The sequence below is a fragment of the Mesoplodon densirostris genome, chromosome 5 (genome assembly GCF_025265405.1).
Source record: "Mesoplodon densirostris isolate mMesDen1 chromosome 5, mMesDen1 primary haplotype, whole genome shotgun sequence".
Taxonomy (NCBI): Eukaryota; Metazoa; Chordata; class Mammalia; order Artiodactyla; family Ziphiidae; genus Mesoplodon; species Mesoplodon densirostris.
The window spans coordinates 78,176,357-78,199,421 of NC_082665.1; the positions used below are offsets into that span (position 1 = coordinate 78,176,357).

A 23,065-nucleotide genomic window follows, 5' to 3' on the forward strand; every position below is an offset into this window, starting at 1 on the left:
GAGAGGCTGTGGGTGAGGACAGCCTACGATAAAGGCAAAATGCCACCGTTCCCTCAGGCCCAAAGACCCCTGGGGCCTCCTCACCCACAGCGCACCCCGGCTGTACTCTGGGGCTCTGGTTCCCGCCGGTCCACTTTGAGGGGGACGTGTGCACTGAACCCTCTTCACTGGGGACCACAAACTAGCCAGATAGTCCACGCTTTTCCCCAAGAGCGAGAACGTGGTGGAGGGCCCCCTGAAAACATTGCCTATCTTCTTAAAGGTAACCCATTTCCCCAGGTGTTAAAGTTCAGAGTCAACTGCCTTTTGAAATTCCCATTTCTCAACAACAAGAGCATTTCTAACCATGACCTACAGCAGAGGTTCTCAAAGTGTGGCCCCCGGGCCTTTCAGGAGGGCCCCCCCCAAGGTCAAACTATTTGCACAACACTAAGGGCACAGACGTGGTGGTTTCTCAGAAGCCAAATGACAGAGATAGGACGAAGGAGACAAGAGAATCCGGCTACTGTCGCTTAAGCCAGACGTTCAGGAGACCTGCAAAGCCCTAGGACAACACTACCTTTCTCATTAAGTTGTTTTTCTTTTGGAACATAGTTGCCATAAAGTGTTATTTACGTTATTCTTTTTAAGTATATTTAAATGTCTCATTTTTAATGCCAAATATGGAAAATATCCATGGACACAACATAAACAAAAGCCCTCTGGGGTCCTTGTTAATTTTAGGTGTAAAGGGGTCAGTCTGAGTATGGCCAACGGCACAGACTTGACACGACTGGCTACTTCAAAGGGCTGCTCTTGATGGGCCAGTGAGCCTGCAGGGCCGGGACAGTGACGCTCCAGGAGGCTGCGCTCCCAGACCCTCCCCACCTCTCCTCGGATGGCTGAGAGGCACCGGTTAGGAAACGGCGGCATTCAGAGGGACGGCCACCCGAGTCCAAAGAGAAAATGGCTGGAGGAGAAACCGAAGGCCTGCTGCTTCTCACAAGTACGTGCTTCATGAGTGGAGCTGCACCTCAAGCCTCAGGCCAAGGGGCAAAAGGAATGCTTGGAGACCTTGGAAACGCAAACGTCAAGAATTCAACTGTATACTTGAGCTGGAATCTTCCTTTCTTTCTCTGAGATTAGAAGAGGCCAATGTCTACCTTTGGGGGGCAGTGGGGAAGGTCCAAGCTTAAATAAAGCAGTTATTAAATAAAAACAGGATTTTACAGATCCACGCAGAGCTCAACTTGAGGCAACTTCTCCGACTCCTGCCACCACTGCCCGGGTCGCCAAAGTGCAGAAGAAAGCCACCTTACTACTAAAAACACAAATACTGTTTAAATTACAATCTAACAAACCTGAAGAGTCAATGGCTAGCACTGACCTAGCCCTGTCTCCATGGGGCACTGGGGGCATTTCAGGGGGACCACTCCTTGTGCCGGCTCAGCATGCCAAGTCCTGACCAAGGCAGCCCCCAGTGTCCTCCTCCGCTGACCACAGCATGACCACACCCACACACTAACAAGTAGGCTAAGTCCTCTGATAAGCAGAGAGGGGGCTGGGAGGCTCAAGGGGCAGCACCACGGAAGAAGGCAGGCTTCACACCAGGGTGTCCCTGCCTTCAACCCCAACTGCAAACCTAACAGCTAGGTGTGCTGCCCAGGGTAATGGGGACAACTGTGAAACTCCATCGTGTCAAGTGCCAGTCAGAATATGATAAATAACCTGTGTCATTTGTAAGGGGGCTCCCAGCATGCCTTTTTTTTTTAAACTAAGGGACACAAACCAGTGTCCATCACCAGGAGACCAGTTTGAGAAAAACCCAGAAACAGCCGTATGATGCAATTCTTTAAGACTGTAATTAAAGGATGATGAACTCCACAGCCCCTGCCATGGAAAGAGCCCCACACCCTTGAGCGAAGCCAGCAGGTAACAGTTCCCAGCACATCTTGACCCCCACCCCCACCCTGCCCCAACCAAGTTCACAAACGCATCCACAGCTGTAACTGGGCTTCCAAATGGTGCCATTTCTGGGGTTTCTGCTTTCTTTATATCCTTTCATATTTTATATCCTTTCTTTATATCCTAATTTTCTCTCTATATAAACTTATCTTTGCAACCCATACACAGTACAGCTCTCTTTACATTGGGGGAGAACCTCATTTCCCTTCCTGTAGTAAAGGTGTATTAAATACCTCTTGAGTGTCTCTATCAGCATATGGAAAACAAAACCATAGCACCTAAGTTTGACACTCAAGAGAGAAACTTCTGCTTCACAAATTCCAAACAAGATAATCACACCGACTAAGTAGGTTGTACAATCACGGCTACAACAATTCTTATTAAAATGCGTACAATTACCTATTCAACTTCACGCAACAACTTACTCTCAAAATTAGAGGTGACCTTTCAACAATGCAGGAACTGGACTCCCATCCATTTCCCATGTATAACTTATACTTGGCCTCCGTCTACAGCAGACTGTGCAGTACCGTACTATTTACTACTGGAAAAAGTCCCTGTGTAAGTGCACCCGGACCGTTCAAACCCATGTTGTTCAAGGGTCAACTACACTACTCAAAAAAATAAAATGAAGAGAACAGTATGGAGGTTCCTTTAAAAACTAGAGTTGCTGTATGATCCAGCAATCCCAGTCCTGGGCATGTATCAACCTAAATGTCCACTGATGGATGCAATGGATAAAGAAGATGTGGTTAATGTATACATCAAAACATTACTCAGCTATAATGAAATGCCATTTGCAGCAACATACATGGACCCAGAGATTATTATACTAAATGAAATCAGAGAAAGACGAATATATATCACTTATATGTGGAATCTAAAAAACTTGACATAAATAAACTTACTTATTACAAAACAGAAATAGACTCAGACGTAGAAAACAAAGTGTATCCCATGGCCCGCATGCTCGGGCAGGGGGATAAATTAGAGTTTGGAGTTTTAAAAAAAAAAGGCCTAAGCGAGAGACTCCAGGAAGTGTGGGCGCTTAAGATCAACGGAGCTCAATGTAGACCGTTAGGCCTCCTCCTTCCCAAACAGTACATGTCCATTAGCTTTTAGTCACACAGCCTTTGCAGTGGAATTAACACACATCATTTGATGCTGGCCTTAAAGAGAGTAACATTAGGTTTCCACTGTACCTGACGCCACCATTTAAGTAAGAAGAAATGCAAAAGGGACTCTTTAAGGAAAGTTTTTCTTAAAGGACTTCCCGAAGCCACCAGTTGTATGAGAAATCAGGCCTCTACTGGACACAGTGCCAACTGCAGGGACCCAAGGACAACAGTGAACTGACCTGTAAACATTCAATCTTCGCTCTGTAAGAGCCAAATGGAAGTCACTTGGTAGCCTGCAACACGTGGATAAAAAAGGTAAAACACGTCATGTTAACAGAAATAAAAAACAATCAGTACCTGGAACATCTGGAAAACACACACAAAAAAGACCCAGTCCGCGGGCTGCCAGGGAAGGGGCTCCGCGCCAATAAGGCACCCTGTGCTCAGTCACGGAGAGACTTCCAGTGTCAACAGCAGGACCCACAACTCCACCGCCAAGAAGAAAACGGGAGCCGAGTCCCCACTCCAAACCCTCCCCGCCTCACCAAGAAGATAAACCCCACCCACACGAAGGGCCACCTGAAGCACTGGGCGTCGCCCCGTGTCCAGGTTCCAGTGACGCATTTCCTCCACAAGCCATGGTGATGCTCACACACGCATATATGCTGGGAGGGGCACTGCTCGCCAGAAAGAAATGGTGACCCCCGGTAACAGCAGACAATCAGGGGAGGGGCCCACGGCCCAACTTTTAATTCTGCCCTTTCTTATCAGAGCATAACTCGCTTCGCCTGGAACAGCCTGAATTTAATCGAATACTAATACAAGACAGTTCTCGGTGGAAAATCAGAAGGAAATTAAAGATACACCTTATTCCTAAACTCACTGCTAACCTAAGTCTGCAAGAACACGGGCAGCTAGGAAACAGAAGGTGCTCAGGAAATGCATTAGGCAGAACGCTTCACAACAGGGTTGGGGCTGGGCCTCCCCAGGCGACCCCTGAGACGTCTCTGCCGTGTTAAGATGGGAGAGCAGAGGACTAGACGTGGAGACGTGTATGGTCAATACACGCCACCCTCAAGTGCCAACAAGGGGCCCCAGGCTCCAGGGACATGGCTGCCGACCCTCACAGGACCCCATTACACACGTCTCCAGGGCTGGGAAGGCCACCCTTCTGCTCCCTGCTACAACCAGGGTGCTTGGCACACAGGATGCAATAAATGTTTGTTGAATACAACAAGAAATCGTTCTAAAGGTCACAGATCTTATTTCCTTAAAATCCATGACTAAGATATGGGGATATGTGCATGTGGATAGCTGATTCACTTTGTTATAAAAGAGAAACTAACAAACCATTTTAAGCAACTATACTCCAATAAAGATGTTGGGAAAAAAATCCAGGGCTAAAGCACCTTTCTTGGAAACATGAAGGCAGGGACTACGTAGCTCTGGGGAAATCATGGAACATTTCTTTGGGGTTGGCCCAACGGCCCAGTTAGAACCCAGCTCTGCGATCTGGATTGCTGGATCTGGAATCAAGGGGTGCGAATGGGGTGGCCCCTCTATCTATTACCTCTCCTGATGCCCCGCAGAATCTGTGTTTCCTGTTCTGTGACTCTCGGATCTAGAGGGCTCAGTCCCGAGAAGAGAGCTTCCTCGCAGGGACGCAGTGAGGCTTCCTGGGGCCGTCGCTGGAGGCTGTGGCCTGGCCTCTTGGGACTCTTCAGGCCCAAAGCAGGGGTGGCAGGGCCCGACTGTCCAGGGTGAGGAGCCGGAGAACCCAGGTCCTCTTCGTCCTCCAGGCCTGTGGACTGCCACAGCGATGCCCTCGGGCCCGACGGCTGAGGCTCAGACCCGGCAGAAGCAAAGGTTTGGGTCACCCACCAGGCCACGGACTCCCAGCAGCTGCTCGGGGGCCCAGGGAGCGTGGACGGGTTCATGGAGGAGGGTCGTGGAGTGACGGCTGTGACAGCCGCCCCTCGTCCTGCTTCTGATGGAAACGTGCCTGCGTGTTTATCCACCGCACGCTTTTGTTTTCTCCTCCTTGCTCGTCCCTGGTCGCGGTGGAGGCGACGGGAATGGCCGGCCTTATTCCCATGGTCTGCAGGACCGGAAGTCCGCCCATAAGTGACGGGAGGTCCGGTCCCCTCTCCTGGGGGCGAGGACAGTGGCGAGGAGGGCGTCATGTTGGGTGGGAGGTGAGTTTGTGCCTGTCTTCCTTAGGGAATTTGGCTCAAAGGGCGGCTGAAAGCAAGGCATGCAGGCACGCGGGGGGCCGAGATGATGGGTCCACTCACCCAAATTTGGGTCCACTCACCCACGCACAGTAAGGCCAATCTACTGACACTGGCTTGCAGTGAAAGAAAGTGCAGCTTTTATTGCGGGTGCCAAACAAGAACTTCAGGTCTTTTGAGCAATAGCTGCCCACACTGCTTGTTTGGCACCTGCAAGAAACGCTGAACTTTTTTTCACCGCAACTGGTGGCAGCAAATTGGCTTTACTGTGTGCAGGCAAGTGGACCCACATCTGGTTCAGTACCATTCAGCCTCATCAATAAACAAACAGCAAGGAAAATAGGAAAGGGGAGCCATAACAGATTAAAAGGTATTTAAGAGCTATGAACCAAATGCAGTCTTTGGATACTGATTTGAGTAAGTCAACAGTAAAAAGACACTTGTGAGCCAATCAGAGAAATCTGGACAGGGATGGTGATTAAGGAAGATGATGATGACGTGATTGTGCTTTTAAACAGCCCTTTTCTTTTTAGAGATATATTTGTGAATCAAAATGATATGACATCTGGAAATGCTTTAAAAGAACTCAGTGACGGTGGGAGGATGGTGATGTATAGGTGAAATATAATTATGCCTGAAGCTGAGTTATTGCACACGGGAGTTCATTATTCTAGTCTCTCCGTTTTTGTGCATGTATACATTTCTGTAAGTTTTTGTTTTTAAGCACAGCATTCCTACACAATTAAGTCTAAGTTTATATGTTTTTATTGCGGTAAAATATATATAACATAAAATTTGCCATTTTTTACCATTTGGAAGTGTACAATTCAGTGGCTTAAGTACATTCACAATGTTGTGTAAACATCACCGTTATCTATTTGCAGCACTTTCTCATCTCCCCAAACGGAAACTTTGTCCCTGTGAAACATGTTCCCTCCATCCGTCTGCGTCCCCCAGTCTCTGGCCCCCCTCATTCCACTTTTTGACGTTATGAATCTGATGACTCTAGGTACTTCATGTAAGTGGAATCATACAGTATTTGTCTTTTTGTGTCTGCCTTTTCCCGGTCAGCAGCCTGTTTTGGAGGTCCATCTATATTGTGAGGCATGTGTCAGAACTTCATTCCTTTTCATGGCTGAATAGTAATCCATTGGCTGTACAGACATTCTGCTTATCCATTCGTCTGTTGATTGGATTGTTTCCACCACTTGGATTGTTTCCACCTTTCGGTGACTGTGATTCATGCGGCTACGAACACTGGTATACAAATACCTGTTTCAGTCCCTGCTTTCTATTCTTCTGGGTAATTCCTATTCTTTTGGATCATATGGTAATTCTGTGTTTCACTTTCTGAGGACCCACCAGCTGCACCATTTTACATTCCCACCAGCAATCCCGAGGGCTGCAATTTCTCCACATCCTCACCAACACTTGTTATTTTCTTTTCTAAGAGCCACAGCCAATGGGTGTGAACTGCTATCTCACATCCATTAAAGTGCTTCTGATTTGCATTTCCCTGATCATTGGTGATGTTGAGCATCTTTTCATGTGCTTATTGGCCATGTGCTTATCTTCAGTGGAGAAATGTCTATTCAAGTCCTTTGCCCATTTTTGAATTGTGCTGCCTCTTTGTTGCTGGACTACAATAGGTTTATATTTAATTTGTGTCCAGGAAGGGAAGTATAAGCGCTCTCTCTGCTGCCACTGCGCTGACTTCTGAGTCATCTGGAACGGCTGGAGCACTCCACCTGTCCACACGCTACGTGCATCCCAACCAAGGCCATCTGCCATTTGCAACAACTGTCTATGCTCAGAAGCTATATCTGCACATAAATACATTCTAATTTCCTTCCCCAAATTTAAAAGATTTTCAACGGGTCTTAATGCAATGTAAGATGAACCATGGTTTGATATATTGGTTTCTATATTCTGACACCCAAAGCCCAACTATACAATATTTGCCTATATTTCAGAAGGTAGAATTTACCTTTGAGAATACCTAAATAGAAGTCCGAAGGAAGACAAGAATCATCTCTCAGGTGTAAGAAAGTACTTCAAGAGATTTTCTAAACAATCGTCATAAAATGAGGTGGATAGCCCTGGGCACCCGTCTTTATTTTGAATACTTCTGCCAGCAGTGGGGTTAAGGTGTAGCTCAGTCTAGACTCTCACGAGGTCCCTGCGACTCAGTTCATGGGAACTTGGGGTGACCGTGAAAGAGGGAGACAAGTGGACACCTCCCGCCCTTGACTGCCTCAAAGGGAAGCTAGTAATTGTTACTCTGCTCTCTCAAGTAGCATCTATTTCAATGAAACTTAAGTGAAATAGCTAAGTTTGAAGGGATTTTTACAACTCATCAGACACCCGGAGATGACCTCTGGTCAAAGTTGGATATTCACATTAAATTTGTAAATAGGAGAAGGTCAATAATAAAAACTATTTTTCGTAGGAAAAAGAAAGACTGTTCCAATTACATGTCAAGAAATTATACCAGGAAGTCAGGAAGAGGAAGAAAACTGGTGTCATCTGTACAGAGAGACGAGAGACTTAAAGGAAAAGGGTTAATGAAACCAAGAGGGGTGACAAACCTCGGGGCCCAGGTGGGAGGGTGTGCCCCCGACACTCAGCCACACTGAGAGCCCCACAGAGATGGGACAAGGCCAGTCACGGCGGGAGATGCCACGGGGGCTCTCAGAACCACAGGTCTGACAGACAAGAGAGGACAGGAAAGGCCTGAATCACAATTCGTAACCTCAACCTAATAAACATACACAATTTGCCAAACAGAGAATGCACATCCTTTCCAAGTAAACACAGAATTTAAAAAAATTGACCACATAAGAGGTCACAATGGAAGTCTCAACAAGATTTTAAAAACTGCCATCTTCACTGATCACAATGTGATAAATAAATGGGAGGTATAGATAAAATGCTGTTCTTACAAAGAACAGTCTTATCTGCAAAACGGAAACAGACTCACAGACATAGAGAACAGACTGGTGGTTGTCAAGGGGGTGGGGGTGGGGGATTGATGGAGTGGGAGCTTGGGGTTAGCAGATGCAAACTATTACATATAGGATGGATAAACAAGGTTCTAACCCTATATAGGGTTACAGTTCCCGGTATAGCACAGGGAACTATATTCAGTATCCTGTGATAAACCATAATGGAAAAGAATATGAAAAAGAATGTATGTATGTGTGTATATATATATATATATATATATATACACATACGTGTGTGTATATATATGTGTATATACCTATATATATACACCTGAGTCACTTGACTCTACAGCAGAAATTAACACAACATTGTAAATCAACTATACTTCAATAAAATAAATTTAAAATAAAAAGGACAGAATTCCTACTGCACAGGAAAGGGAGAAGTAATAGTACAGCTACACCTGATAACTGGGGATGGTGCGCAAGGACAAGTGTGTGCGGGACGGCCCCCAGCCCATCTTCAGGTGGAGGAGGGAAGACAAAGCAGGGGGGCAGCGCCACTTTCCTGCCCAATCACTGTGATGGTGACATGACAGAGGAGAGGGGAGCACAGAGTGAGAGACTGCCCCACAGCCCCAGAGCCTGGCTAGGGTTCAAGGTCATGAACCCAAAATGTCACCTCACAACAACTGTGTCACCAGTGATCCTGGATTGGGGCTGGACGGGGGAAAATGGTGTAGAGGGTGTTATTGGGACACGAGGCAAAATTTGAATTAGATAAGAGTATTACAGCAATGTTAAGTGTCCTGATTTGGGCCATTGTATTCTGGTTATGTAAGATAATGTAATATTCTTTAAAATCACACACTGAACTGTTTGGGTATCAAGGGGCATGGTGCCCACAGGTTACCATCAAATGGTTGAGACTGCGAGAGACAGAACAAATGGGGCAAAATGTGAACAACTGGGGGTTCTGGGTAAACCTGGGTGGGCACACAAGGAGCTCTTAGCACTCATCTTGGAATTTTCCTGCAAGTTTAAAATTATATAAAAATTTTTAATTACCATAAATAAATACAACGAATCATCTAAATCCAGGGTTCTACAGGCACCTGTCTGGCCCGATCTCTTCAAAATCTCAGTGCCGTAATACAAACTGTGGGGTAGGAAGGCCTGCTATAGCTTAGAGACAGAAAAACGTCACTGAAGGCAACACAGGAGCATGGCTGGGTGCTGGTTTGGAAAAACACGCAGCCATAAAAGTCACCTTTAGAACAACTGGGGGACATGGGAATACGGACTGGGTAGTAGATGGTATAAGACAATGACTATCGACCTTGTGAGGTGTGAAAACGGCACTGGCGTTACGTGGGCGACGCAGGCGTAAATATTTAGAGGTGACGGGTCATGACATCTGTCATTGTCTTTGAAATTGTGCTGTGCGCGTGCACGTGTGTGTTAAACACGGTAAATGTTAACGGCTCAGACTAGGTGAGGGGAGGCAGGTGTTCAGTGAACTCTGTGCTCACTAGAAAAATAAAACAAAGCGAACCACCTGCTTGCAGACTCGTTTACTCATTCTCAACTTCTCCACCTGATGCCTCCTGGGCACTGAAAACCTAGCCCGTGGGACACAGAACGTGGATTCCGCCCCACCCCATCCTGCTCGTCCACACGTCCTCCGATCTCAGGAAACGGCGCCACCCGCCCACCTGCTCCAGCCACACGCCCCACCGTGGTCCCCGCTTCCTCTGCCCAGCAGCCCTACATCCAGCACCGCGGGCCCTGGCCAGTCACAGCAGAGCGGCTGCGGCCTCTGACCAGGGTCTGTGTCTCCACTCCTGCCCACCCCCAACCTCTCCTCCTGGAGTCCAGTCTCCCTGCTGCACAGCAGGGAGAGCCATCTTTGCAGCATGTCAACCAGACCCCACACCGGGATGGAGGTGGTCCATTCACCCTCGACCTCTTAGCTGCTTCCCTCCAGCCCACGGGGTCTCTGTCTTATTCAAGGTGCCCCCAGTGTCTGGGACACAAGCCTGGGTAGAGTCGGAACAGACCTGGGGGATGACACGTGTACTGAAATAATTTAGGAAAATCATGGAAGACTTTTGTGTATCACATTTTTCAAAATGTTCATGCAAGGAAGAGGGGGAAAGTCACTAAGGAAACAGGAAGGACACAAGGGTTTAAGCTACCTACATTCTAATTCCCCCCCAAATTGCTACTGACGTCACACGTCACTTCAGCCTGTTTCCTGATGGGTCTTGTAATCCGACCCAGAAACAATCTACAACTTCAATGTAACTAAATTTCACAAATATTCAGGAAGCCTAAGACACATAAAAATTAATGTCCGGAAGTTTTTAACCTATTTAAGCTTTGAATAGAGATAGTGACAGTTAAGTTTTTTTATTGCTGTAAACACCTTCATCATATTTGAAGGAATCATATAAATAAGAGTTTACCACTATTAGGTACACACAGCCAACCATTAAATCATTGTTTTAAATAGAAAAGCTTTATTTTTTTACAATAAACCAAGTCTATCACTAAAAAATAATGGTAAAGAGTAACCACACTATAAATAACCAGAAATGATCCAATCAGCACAAACTGCACACAGGGATCGCTTTCAAAGGCAACTAAATATACAAGGAAAATAAGGAACTTGATGAAATTACGAAATACACAAGATGGAAATGCCCATAGGCACAGAAAAGGGAAACGGAGAAGACAAACTCTTAGCACTCAGCCCCAGGGGCCTCAGTCCAGGCGACCTGGGGCGCTCGGCCGGCCGCTGCCCCAGGATCTAGATACGGAAGGCTCTTTTGCAAAAGGTTCCACGTTTACAGTGCCAACCTCAGCTCGGTTCTCTAACCAGGCCCGTGCTGCCGTCAACGGCAGCGAGTACACGACAGCCGGGACCAGCAGCAAAACCCGGACGCTCTTCACTAAGGCCTCATCTACAGCGGCCAGCCCCCCTTCAGTGGCCCACTAAGCCCAGTTGCGCTCCCTGCAAAGTTTCCTGTTTACTTTTCCTGGGCCAGGAGCAAGGACCAGGTCCAAGTCTCTAGACCAAGGATGGACCCAAACCCCCTGAAACTGGAAGCAAAATTGTGTGTGTGTTTCTTCTGGGCAGGACATTCTTTCACTCACCTGCCCTCCAGGTGCCAAGAAAGTCACAGAAGCTAGGATTCACAGCTTTGATCCTCCAGGGGTCCCGGTTCATAAAGGACCACAGGCTACCAGCCGGTTAATATCCCCAAACCTGGTCGTTTTAGGGATGATTTACATCACAACTGGAGTCTTAGACCATCTTTAACTTTTACGTATTACGTTCAGATAATACGGCCCTTGTTTCCATTTCCCCACCTGTACGCTCAGAACTTTAGAGCAACTTTCTAAGGTAACAACAACGGCAGGAATTCTCTAGATGCTCTCTAACTGCAGGCACTGGGCCAGACACTACATTTCAGCTTCTTTACTTCCTGTGTCCCACCTACGCAGTAGGTAATATACCTATTTTATAGACAAGAGACTCAGGTGGAGAGGTAAAGAATGTGTAGGAAGTTGTTAAACTAGGGAATGGCAGAGCAAGAATTTAAACTTTTACCGTCAACACGTAGTACATATAAGGCTTTTTTTCAGACGGTAGGTGCTCAGCAAATGTTTATTAAATAAATATAAACCATGCCCATTATGATTCACGGTGAGTTCAGTGATGCCCATCACTTGGCGTGTATGTGCGGACACACCCTTAGGAAAGGGATCTAGATGCCTAGCTTTAATATATCCCTTTAAAGAAATAAATTTCCACCGCTCCACACTGTAGGTTCAGAGATGAATATTTGTCTTGCTCAATGCTCTATTTCCTGAGCCTAAAACAGAAACCGGTACAAAGTACTCAATAAATGACTAAGTTAATTAACTCTATGTTAGGGAATCATCCCGTACCCAGCTATAACAGAAAAAGTAACCACCTTTTGCTTCTACACAGAACAGCACAAATAAAATCCACAGATAAAACAACTTACATAAGCTGTAACTTCCTCCTTCTTCAATATCCTTCAAAGAACCAAGCAAAACGGAGTAACCCAGTGTGCAGGCGGACTCCCTCCCAGGAAGGCGGCCCCGGCCAGCACCTGGGAACTTAGATTTCGGGAGGGTTCCCACCACCATTGGTCACTGGCTTATGCTAAACACCAGCTTTCCTTCTGGGCGTCTGGGATTTGGCCGCGTGCCACCTAGGGAATACCCCCCACAACCAGCCCCCAGCAGGATCCATGGCCCCGAGTCTCTAAGGAGCTTTGCTGTCCGGGAACATGTCACCAGTGCTGGGGGGTGACAGGCATCCTGAGTGGCTCCACTGAGAGGTGTTCTGGGGAGCTGGCGCCTGGGGCCCCTAGACCTCTCTCCATGCGCCTCTGCTGACTTTGCTGGGTTCTTTGCCCAAAATAAATCAAAGCCACGAGTCCTCCTAATGAATCTTCAAACCTGGGGGTGGTCTTGGCTACCCCCATCCACCTAGCAAAGCAAGGTGACCATTGACTCTTGCCAGCTTTCCCTCCCTTGAACACAGAAGTGCCTGCACCATTGTTTTCTACAAAAAGGTGCCTGTTACCAGCACTGACTCTCATCAGCTTGGCGTCTAGGACAACTGTATACCACCGACAGCACGCATTACCTTCTATCTCTTTCCATGCGGTTGTGCCTCTCCCTCCGCTGGGACATGCCCCGTGGGGGCCCGCTCTGCCTCTGCTCCCCGAGGGCGGCCTGGGGCGACTCCACCGACGGCCAAGCACCCTGCGCTGCTGTGGAGCCTTCACCCACATTCCGGAGCTCTCCCAGGGTTCTTCGTTCTCTGTTTCTGTCCAACTGACGTATCCTACTGCGACTCCTCTTATTTCTTGCTTGTTTACATAGCGCTTCTTCTCTGCAAAAGAAGGAAAAAGTGGTATTTTAATTGTTTCGTTCTTCTAAACTTACCCTCGTGAATGCTGAATATATTTTTTGGTATTTTCGATCCAAGATATAAACATGAAAGGGTAAGGAGCACACAGAACCAAACAAAAAGCGCTCCAAAATTCCATAGAAACATCCGGCACAAGGCTCTAGGTTTCAAACTATACAACTGAACATAAACTAAATTAAAACACCCCAGAGGGCTTTCCTGGTGGCGCAGTGGCTGACAGTCCGCCTGCTGATGCAGGGGACACGGGTTCATGCCGCGGTCCGGGAAGATCCCACATGCCGCGGAGCGGCTGGCCCCGTGAGCCATGGCCACTGAGCCTGCGCGTCCGGAGCCTGTGTTCCGCAACGGGAGAGGCCACAACAGTGAGTGGCCAACGTACCGCAAAAAAAAAAACACCCCACGTATTATGTAATCAATGCAGCTTATACAGCAGTACAATCAAAAGTCCCCCTTTTAAATCAAGAGCCATTTTAACTGTCATCTATGAATAAAAAAACCAAGAAGTTGTTTGATTTTAGTGATATTCAGAATGGGAAAAAAAAAACAAACCTAGAAATACTTTCTCCAAAAGATTTTCTTGATATGCAATTATTCTAAGATGACAACTGATATTCTAACTGCAATGCTCAGAAGAGGACAGAACCTAAGTGGTTTAGGATTAAACACGCCCTCACCTTACAAGTGAGATTCCCCCCACAAAAGGAGTAATCACGTCATAGCTTTGACCTGTGCTACAGAAATATGTCAAATTTCTATCACAGTACAGCAGGCGTCTAATAAGTACCTATGGTGATGTGCATTCCCGAGGTACCATACAAAGCCAAACCCTCTACGGTGAAAGAATCACTTAACACACATTTCAGAATGGTGATAACTTTTCAAAAGGCATAGAGAGGAATTCACAAGTATTGGTAATATTTTGGTTCTTCAGCTGAGTAGTCAGTACAGGGACTATTTTAATTTTAACCTTTATACCTTACAAATGCTAACATATACTTTCACGAGCAATGTCATAAGAACAATGGAAAATTAATCACTGGCGTGGGAGAAAGAAGGAGAGCTCCATCCCTACCCTGTCTTTATCAGCTCTTGAAAAGCTGAGTGTAAGCTGTGTTATTGTTGGAAAGCTCGAAAAAGAATGTTTTCCGGGAAAAACGGATTGAGGGTTAACATCAGGGGTAAGCAAAGTTTGCCTTCAGAAGTTTCTTTCTTTCTAAGACTTTCTGTATCACCTTATGGCCTCTTGCTACCAACTCAATCCTTTGCCCATCTGCAGATGGTCCCCTAAAGCTCTGAGCGGATTTCAGACTCCTGCCTCACTCATGAAGTATGAAATAAGAGACAAAAAAAAAAAAAAACCCTAAATTTGCTGTCAGTATCGAAAATGTACCTAAGTCTATCATGTTTCTGTTTAAGGAGGTTACTGTTAAGAAAAAGCAGCCCCTAAACTCAACGTTTCCAGGCCAAGGATAAATGTGATGTTCAAAATTCGCAAGGATGTTCCAAGTGAGGTGACTGGGCAGTGGGACAGAAGAATTCCTAATATGCAAGCAGGCTTCCGAGATCCTTTCATTGGTTTATAAACCAGCTCTCTCCCCTCCCCCACCCGTGGCCAAAAAAAAAAAAAAAGGGGGTGCAGAGACATCAGGCAGGAGGAGAAAGCACCTGCCAGCTTCTGTTTTATCGCTTACCTCCTACTTTAATCCGAACCTGCTCAGGCAAAGCTTTGTTTCTACTACCCAAAGTCTGTTTAGTGGATTCAATTTACTTCTGATAACAGAAAGAAAATGCTCTCGGCAATCCAATATCCTGATGCTTGGTAGCTTCAAGTACAGAACGTGAGCTACTAGAACTCTGGAAAACAATGAAGCAACAGGAACGTTATCAACAGGTGACAATCTCCTCTCTACGCACAAATAAAAGGCACTTTAACAGAAGTAACGTCAAAGTTATTCACATGAACTTGAAGAACTTTAGGTGCACGAAGGATTTTTAAATATCCCCGAACCACATAAATACTCTCGATTTTAACAAGTTATCGAGCTCAATGAAAGAAAGAAACATCCTTGGGACCTAACTAAAATACAATTTATCCATTTAACACAAAAGAGCAAAGCTTCGCAAATCATTTTCCCTACCTGTGTTTGTGAAAGATTAGAATTTCCACTAGTAGAGCAACTATTTGCAGTAAACAGAGGGTATGTAAATTGAAGAGCAGTAGTTGCAGCAGCTGTTTTATTTTTCACTAATGTTCTACATTTGTTTTGTGGCTGATGAAGTGGAACATTCATTAATTCGGATGGATGGCGAATAAGAGTTACCAAACTGCCAAGACAAAAGAAACCCAGAAACACATGAAGAGTATGTGGCAGGTGAGTTTCCTGAAACACCACAATCACTATCACACTCTAATGGCTAACATTTGATTTTCTGGATAGGAACTCGAATCTGTTACCATGAATGACCCCCATCATGGAAATCTCTACAAAACAATTATCAGCTAGTGTTGTAGGGGACAAGTTCAAACTTTCTTCCTCACATTGGAAGGTGTGGCTGTGTGTCATCTTTTAGTTACACCTCCCTTCCCATTACACTTCTGACACCAATCTCTGGTTTTTTTTTTGGCCATCCTCCAAAATCTGACGACTATGGGCAAAATGGGGAAAACTACAGGGTGGGGACAGACAGAAAGCTGAGGAGACACCCTAGCAGACAGGCTACTACTCCTCTCCGATAGTTGTTGCTGCGAGATCACTTATGGGCTGGCAGTCTGGCTGAAGGATGAAGCTGCATTTTACACTCAAAGCCTCACAACATGACGTCTGTCCTCCCAGGGGATGCATCTGTGCAAGATCAGGTCAGCCTCAACCTGAGTCAACAGACGGGGAAGCAGAGGTCTCTCCTGACATTTAGGTGGGTGATTTGGGGACAAAACCTTTCTTCCTCAGGAACATGTGTGCACTTATCTCAACTCATCTCTCTTCCACATGCACACGCAGAGCGCACACCGCAAAGGTAATGCTGCAGGCTGTGTACTTGATATCTGCTTGCTGTGCCTGCACAGAGCACACAAACTTTCAGCTCAGCCTCCAGACCCACTGAGGTCTGCTCCCTGTTAAGATGCAAGCTGCAGTGAGGCCGCTGGCCTCTGCAGAAAACCCTGGTCTATATCCAGACCGAGGCTGGTGCTTCTCTGCACAGGACCCTGGTCTACACCCGGACCCAGGCTAGTGCCTCCCTGCAGAGGCCCCTGGTTCCACCCGGATACAGGCCGGTGGCCTCTGCTGAGGACCCTGGTCTACACCCACACCCAGGATGGTGCTTCTCTGCAAGGACCCTGGTCTATACCCGCACACAGCCTGGTGTTTCTCTGCACAGGACCCTGGTCTACACCCTGATCCAGCCGGGCCCGCTCCCTGGGGGATGCACCCACTGGTTGAGCGCCATGCCAGGCTCGGGGGGATCCGCACCGCGCGGGGCTGGCGGGGGCTCGGCTGCTATGCTGTTGAAGCCGTCCTCCAGGCGGACGCGCACCGCCGACTTGGCCCGCACCTCGCTCGCGCCCTCCCCGTTCTCCTTGCCGGCGCCGTCGGGCGCCATGGGCCGGGGTGCGCTGGCGCCCGGCGTCTTCACGGCGGCGCGGGGCGCGCCCGCCTCGCTCAGCAGCATCATGCGCAGCTCCTGGAAGTCGATGTGGCCCAGGCACTGGTTGGCGTCCTCGAAGCCACCATCGGCCAGCGCAGGCGGCACAGCACCGGGTACACGGGCGGCGCGACCCCGCCGCCGCGCCCACGGCCGCAGCGAAGCCCCCCGCCGCTGCGCCCGGCGCCGCCGCCGCCAGGAAGCAAGAGTTGACGCGCGTCTCCAGCTCGCCGGCGGCCGCAGCCGCCTCCATGTGCGAGTAGAGGATGTGCTGCAGCTGCGTGTACTCGATCTCCGTCATCTCCACAAGGCTCAGGTCGCTGGTCCTGAAACTCAGCCCCGCCTCGCCGAGCGCCGCGTCCGCGCCCTCGGGGCCCGCCGGCCCGCCCGCCTGCGGCGGCTCCTGCTGCCCGGGGCCCGACATGCCTGCGCCAAAGGCGTGTGGCGCGCGGGCGGGCCGGCTGGGCCAGGCCGGGCGGTCGGGTACGCAGAAACCGACGGCCGCGGCGGGCCTGCGCCGCCCGCACGCACGCAATGGCGGACCCTCCCCGGCCCCACCCCGCACCGCCCCGCCCCGCCCCGCCCGGAGGCCCCACCCCGAGGGCGGGCCACACCCATCGCCCGCCCCGCCCTCGCCGCGACGCCCCGTCCCGAGCTGCGCGCGCATGTTGGGGGCGCGGGGTTCTGGTGCCGGCGGCGCGGCGCGCCCGTCCAAGTCCAGTGCCTGAGGGGCCAGACCACCCGGGTCAAGTGTTCGCAGGGCCGGGCCGCCCGGATCCCAATGTCCAAGGGGCCAAACGCGCGAGTCCAGTGTCCGAGGGACAGACACACCTGGGTCGAGTGTCCGCGGGGCCGCCCGGGGGCTGGCCGGGTATCAGGGCGCATGCAAGAGACACCTCTCTAGGTGACGTTTCACCACGAGTCCACGTATCCACGGGGTGCCCTGCGGTCCCCCCCTTCTCGGGACACGAGGCCTGCAGTAAGCCCGAACAGTAGACAGGTGAGACAGCGGCCCCAAATACAGGTGTGACAAGGCAGGCTGTACGGAGGTGAAAACTCAAGCAGGTAAATCAATACACGTGGTGCACTGTTCCTCCTAGAACCGGCAGGGCTCGTGTAATCAATGCACTGGACAAACACTGGCCACTGATGAGCTGGAATGCACGTGCCATGTGGGTTCATCCTTTTAAAGTGCGCTCTTCGGGCTTCCCTGGTGGCGCAGTGGTTGAGGGCCCGCCTGCCGATGCAGGGGACGCGGGTTCGTGCCCCGGTCCGGGAGGATCCCGCATGCCGCGGAGCGGCTGGGCCCGTGGGCCATGGCCGCTGGGCCTGTGCGTCCGGAGCCTGTGCTCCGCAGCGGGAGAGGAAACAGCAGTGAGAGGCCCGCGTACCGCCAAAAATAAATAAATAAATAAATAAATAAAGTGCGCTCTTCAGTGGTAGTGTGTTCACATGCCATCACCACAACCAGTTCTCGAACATTTTCATCACCCCAAAGAATCCCATACCCATTAGCACTCCCTCAACACTAACCTTCTTTTTGTCCCTATGGGTTTGCCAACCCTGGGTACGTCCTATAAATGGTATCATAGAATAGGTGGTCTTTAGAAGAATTATTTTTGCAGGCTCAAAATAATGACTGTACCCACCTCTCACCCTTACCCCCATCTCAACCAGTGGCTGTTTTCTGTATGGGAACCACGTGCTTTAAAGAAAGGCCTGTGATTTAGGCACAGTTTTCTTCCATCAGGCTCTGAATCGCTCATTCTGTCAGAGCTCAGACATCTATGGAGTGCTATTCATTTCTTCTGCAGTATCTTTTCTTTGAACAATGTAAGATCATCCTGCACTTCCCTGGAGGACCAGTGGTTAAGACTCCGTGCTTCCACTGCAGGGGGTGCAGGTTCAATCCCTGGTAGGGGAACGAAGATCTCACATGCCACGTGGCACAGCCAAAAAACTTTCAAAAAAAAAGGAAAAAGACAAAATATATATAAATTTGCTTGTCTTTTTGTCGACTTAATATGTCCCCAGTAGGATAATGATGGACCACTTACTCAAGAAAAGGTATCAGGTGTGGGGGGGAGAAAAAGAGCCCTTTTTCTCACACCTAACATAAAAATTAGTTTCAGATCATCGAAATACCTACATTTAAAAAGAAAATTATACAACTACTAAATATATAGGATGATATCGATAAAATCTTTGAGAAGATTCTAAGCGTGACATCAACACAGACCGTAATGTGCACAGGCTCGCCCTGGGGATCTTGTTTAAAAGCAGATTCTAATTCTGCAGGCCTAGGTGGGACCCGGAATGCCACCTTTCTAAGGAGGCCCCAGCTGACGTATGTGCAACTGATCAGTTGACCCCACTTTGAGCAGCAAAATCACGCAGTATGGTGAAATTTACAATGTTTCAAAAAGAAAATAAAATCAAGATTATATGCGACTTGGTTTTTCGCTTATTGGAAATAAAGACCTTTGGCACCTACATTGTTTTCTGTGTTTCTTGATTTGGGCGGATTCCTTGCAGATAACAGTTTTTGAGCCCTCTTTTATTTAGACATGAAACGTGAGAATGATCTGGCTTTAGTGGGACTTATAAGTAAAATGTGAAGAAAATATAACACATGTTTTTTTCAAACTCTAAACGTGGCTCCAAGTGGTTCTGGTGTAGCCCTCCAGGGGTAGCCCTCCTTAGCTGAGGACCCTGGCTGTAGGGTCAGGCAGAGCCCGGCGGAGCAGGTCAGGGCGGGAGAAAAGCCCCACCTGGGCTCCCCTGAGCTAAGAACTAAACATGCAAAACAATAAATCAATGAATAAGTAAACAGCATCATGGACCGATGCGAAGGGCTGGCTTTCGAGAACAGGAGGAGCTGCTCTGTGGACAGGCCATCGTGCAGGGGGAGACCCCCAGTGGGTGGCAAAGTCAGTTTAGTGGCTCCGGACTAACGGCCAGAGACCCAAGCACAGCATCCATGTGAGCCTCAAGGAATGCGGGCAAGCGTCGGACATGACACCGCTATACAAATATATGCATTCGGTGGAAGCAGCAGGGCTGGATAGCAAAACCAGATAGAGAATAGAGACATTACAGGAGATTAAAACTACAGGCAATATTGGACATGAACAGATAGGCAGACATTCTTAACAACAGCTTAGCAAATTGAATCCATCAAGATTTCTTAAAAGGAATAACTCATCGTAACCAAGTGGTGTTTATTCCAGGGATGCAAGTTTTGTTTACATTGGAAAATCAACCAATGTAAATTACTATATTCATAGAGCAAAGTGGAAAACCATATGATTACCTCAAAAATGCAAAAAAAAAAGTGGCTGGCACATCTAACATCCATTCCCAATAAAAATTCGGCAAACCAAGCATGGAGGGCAAGTTCCTCAACCTGATAAAGGGCGTACATGAAATTACCACACTTCACATCATACTTAAATGGCAAAAGACGGAATGTTTTCCCTCTCGATGAGGAAAAAGGAAAGATACCCACTGTCGCCACTTCTATTCAGCATTGTGCTGGAGGGTCTACTCGGCGTGACAGGGCAAGAGAAAGAAGAGCATGCAGGTGGGAAGACCAAAAGTGGAACTGTCTACTTTCTCCCTAGGCAGCACGATGACCTAGGGAGAAACTCCTACAGCACCTACACAAAAGCCAGTGAGTTCAGCGAGGTCGGAGAACATAACAACATCCTAATACCAGTCATGTTCCTATACAATAGCGGTGGACATGCAGACCCTGCAATTAAAGTACAGTAGCACCTACCATCACTCAAGTGCACACCGAGGTGTGAGTTTCACAGAATACGTATAGGACATGCATGTTGAATAGCATACGGGGTGCTTTCACTGCCCTAAAAATCCCGTGCTCTGCCTACCCAACCCTCTGCCCCTTTGGCCCCTGGCAGCTACCGATCCTCTTACTGTCTCCATAGTTCTGCCTTTTCCAGAGTGTCATAGAGGTGGCACCATGAGGCCTTTTCTGATTGACTTCTTTCACTTAGTTAAATGCCTTTCAGGTTCCTCTGTGTCTTTTCGTGGTTTGATAGCTGATTTCACTTAGTGCTGAATCATATTCCATTGTCTGTGTGGGACACCGTTTATTTATCCGTCACCTGCTGAAGGACAGCTTGGTTCCTTCCAAGTTTTGGCAACTGTGAATACAGCTGCTATAAACATCTGTGTGCAGGCTTTTGTGTGGACATGGGTTTTCGCTCCTTTGGGTAGGTACCAGGGAGTGTGCTCCTGGAGCGTATGATAAGCGGATGCTTCGTTTTGTAAGAAATAAGCACACCATCTTCCAAAGAGGCTGCACCATTCTGAATTCCCACTGGCGTGAACGAGAGCTCCTGTCATTCCACATCCCCAGCCCCATCTGGTGTTGTCAGCGTTGCATGCTTTGGGCAGTCTACGAGGTGTGCTTGACGGCCTTTTGAAGACTCAGTTACTGTGCCGGCTAGGTGGCAACCCCGTGCGGGCCAGGGCGGGGGCGATGTCTCCCGGGACACGGTCTGGGCTCCGCAACCAGTAGTGATCTTGCTCCAGGATTGCTGGATCTGGAATCAAGGGGTGCGAATGGGGTGGCCCCTTTCCCTGGTACCTCTCCTGATGCCCCACAGAATCTGTGCTTCCTGTCCTGTGACTCTCGGATCTAGAGGGCTCAGTCCCGAGGGGAAGAGAGCTTCCTCGCGGGGAAGCAGTGAGGCTTCCTGGGGCCGTCGCGGGAGGCTGTGGCCTGGCCACTTGGGACTCTTCAGGCCCAAAGAAGGGGTGGCAGGGCCCGACTGTCCAGGGTGAGGAGCCAGAGAACCCAGGTCCTCTTCATCCTCCAGGCCGGTGGACCGCCACAGCGATGCCCATGGGCCTGACGGATGAGGCTCAGACCCGTTAGAAGCAAAGGTTTGGGTCACCCACCAGGCCACGAACCCCCAGCAGCTGCTCGGGGCCCCAGGGAGCATGGACGGGTTCATGGAGGAGGGTCGTGGAGTGACGTCTGTGACAGCCGCCCCTCGTCCTGCCTCTGATGGAAACGTGCCTGCGTGTTTATCCACCGCACGCTTTTGTTTTCTCCTCCTTGCTCGTCCCTGGTCGAGTAGGATGCGACGGGAATGGCCGGCCTTATTCCCATGGTCTGCAGGACCGGGCAGCCCACCAAGAAGTGACGGGATGTCCGGTCCCCTCTTCTGGGGGTGGGGCAGTGGCGATGGGGGCGTCGCTTTGGGTGGGAGGTGAGTTTGTGCCTGTCTTCCTTTAGGAATTTGGCTCAAAGGGCGGCTGTAAGTAAGGCATGCAGGCGCGCGGGGGCCGAGATGATGGGCGCGGGGCGGCTAACCGGGCCCCTTTTCTTAGAAGCCCCTCTGCTGCGTGTTCGCGGTTGAGGGGATCAGCAGAGACAGTTCTGCACGAGATATGGAGACCAGAAGGGAAGCAACAGCCACACCGATATTTCAACTCGGATGGTCGACCTGGTGTCACGCGCGTAGCATTCGCCTTGTTGGGGGCAGTGTCCCCACGGGCCACGCCACCTCCCGGGCCCGCTCAGCCTCCCTCGGGCCAGGTGTGCCTGTAACCTCTATGACAACATGTGCCAGCTTCTCAGGCCGGCTGTCCGCACCGTCCAGGCTGGAGGTAGAGAGAAACACGTGAGAGGGGCTAGTCCATCCTCGTGGGGCCAGGCCTGGCCTCACCTCGCCCTCCACGCCCTCCCCTCTGCCCGTCCTTCCCGTCCAGCTCTGGCCGCAGCAGCTCCCACAGCTGGGGCTAAGCCTGCAGACCAAGCCCTGATGCGTCCCCCCATCCGTGTCTTCCTCTTCTCTCCCTGCCTCTCCTCTTCTCTCTGTCTCTCTCTGATCAAGATAACGAAGAGACGGTGAAACCCACGGCACCGGCGTCTCTAAACCATTTGCTGCGCATCGTGTTATTGCTGTGATTTGTGAGTTTTGTTCGCTCCTTAAGGAGTAAAAGAATCGGAGAAACCTTTGTTAGAGATGTGATTCCAATCAGCGGCTTAGGAGAATTCGATAAAATACCATTGTGACCGATTTCTAAATATTTGGAAAAATTGTTCAGTATTTAATTTGGTGTTTAAGTGTTCGATATTGTGTTTAAATATCTCTAAAAGTATTGTTTAATAGATTTATAGGACTGAGAAATAGGACATTGAACAAAATACAAGTTTCCTGCTGCTTGCTCGAA

At 49.0% G+C, this 23,065-nt stretch overlaps 1 protein-coding gene across 1 annotated transcript in view; it reads right to left on the reverse strand.

Moving 5' to 3' along the window:
- Positions 1-21,840, reverse strand: part of LOC132490471 (transcription factor-like 5 protein) — a 38,422-nt gene extending 16,582 nt beyond the window's left edge. The window contains 8 exon segments of the mRNA XM_060098819.1: positions 12,926-13,169; positions 14,905-15,067; positions 15,352-15,538; positions 16,647-16,959; positions 16,962-17,004; positions 17,007-17,686; positions 21,319-21,426; positions 21,471-21,840. Coding sequence (XP_059954802.1) covers positions 12,926-13,169; positions 14,905-15,067; positions 15,352-15,538; positions 16,647-16,959; positions 16,962-17,004; positions 17,007-17,686; positions 21,319-21,426; positions 21,471-21,840 — 2,108 coding nt within the window.
- Positions 21,841-23,065: the final 1,225 nt, after the last annotated feature.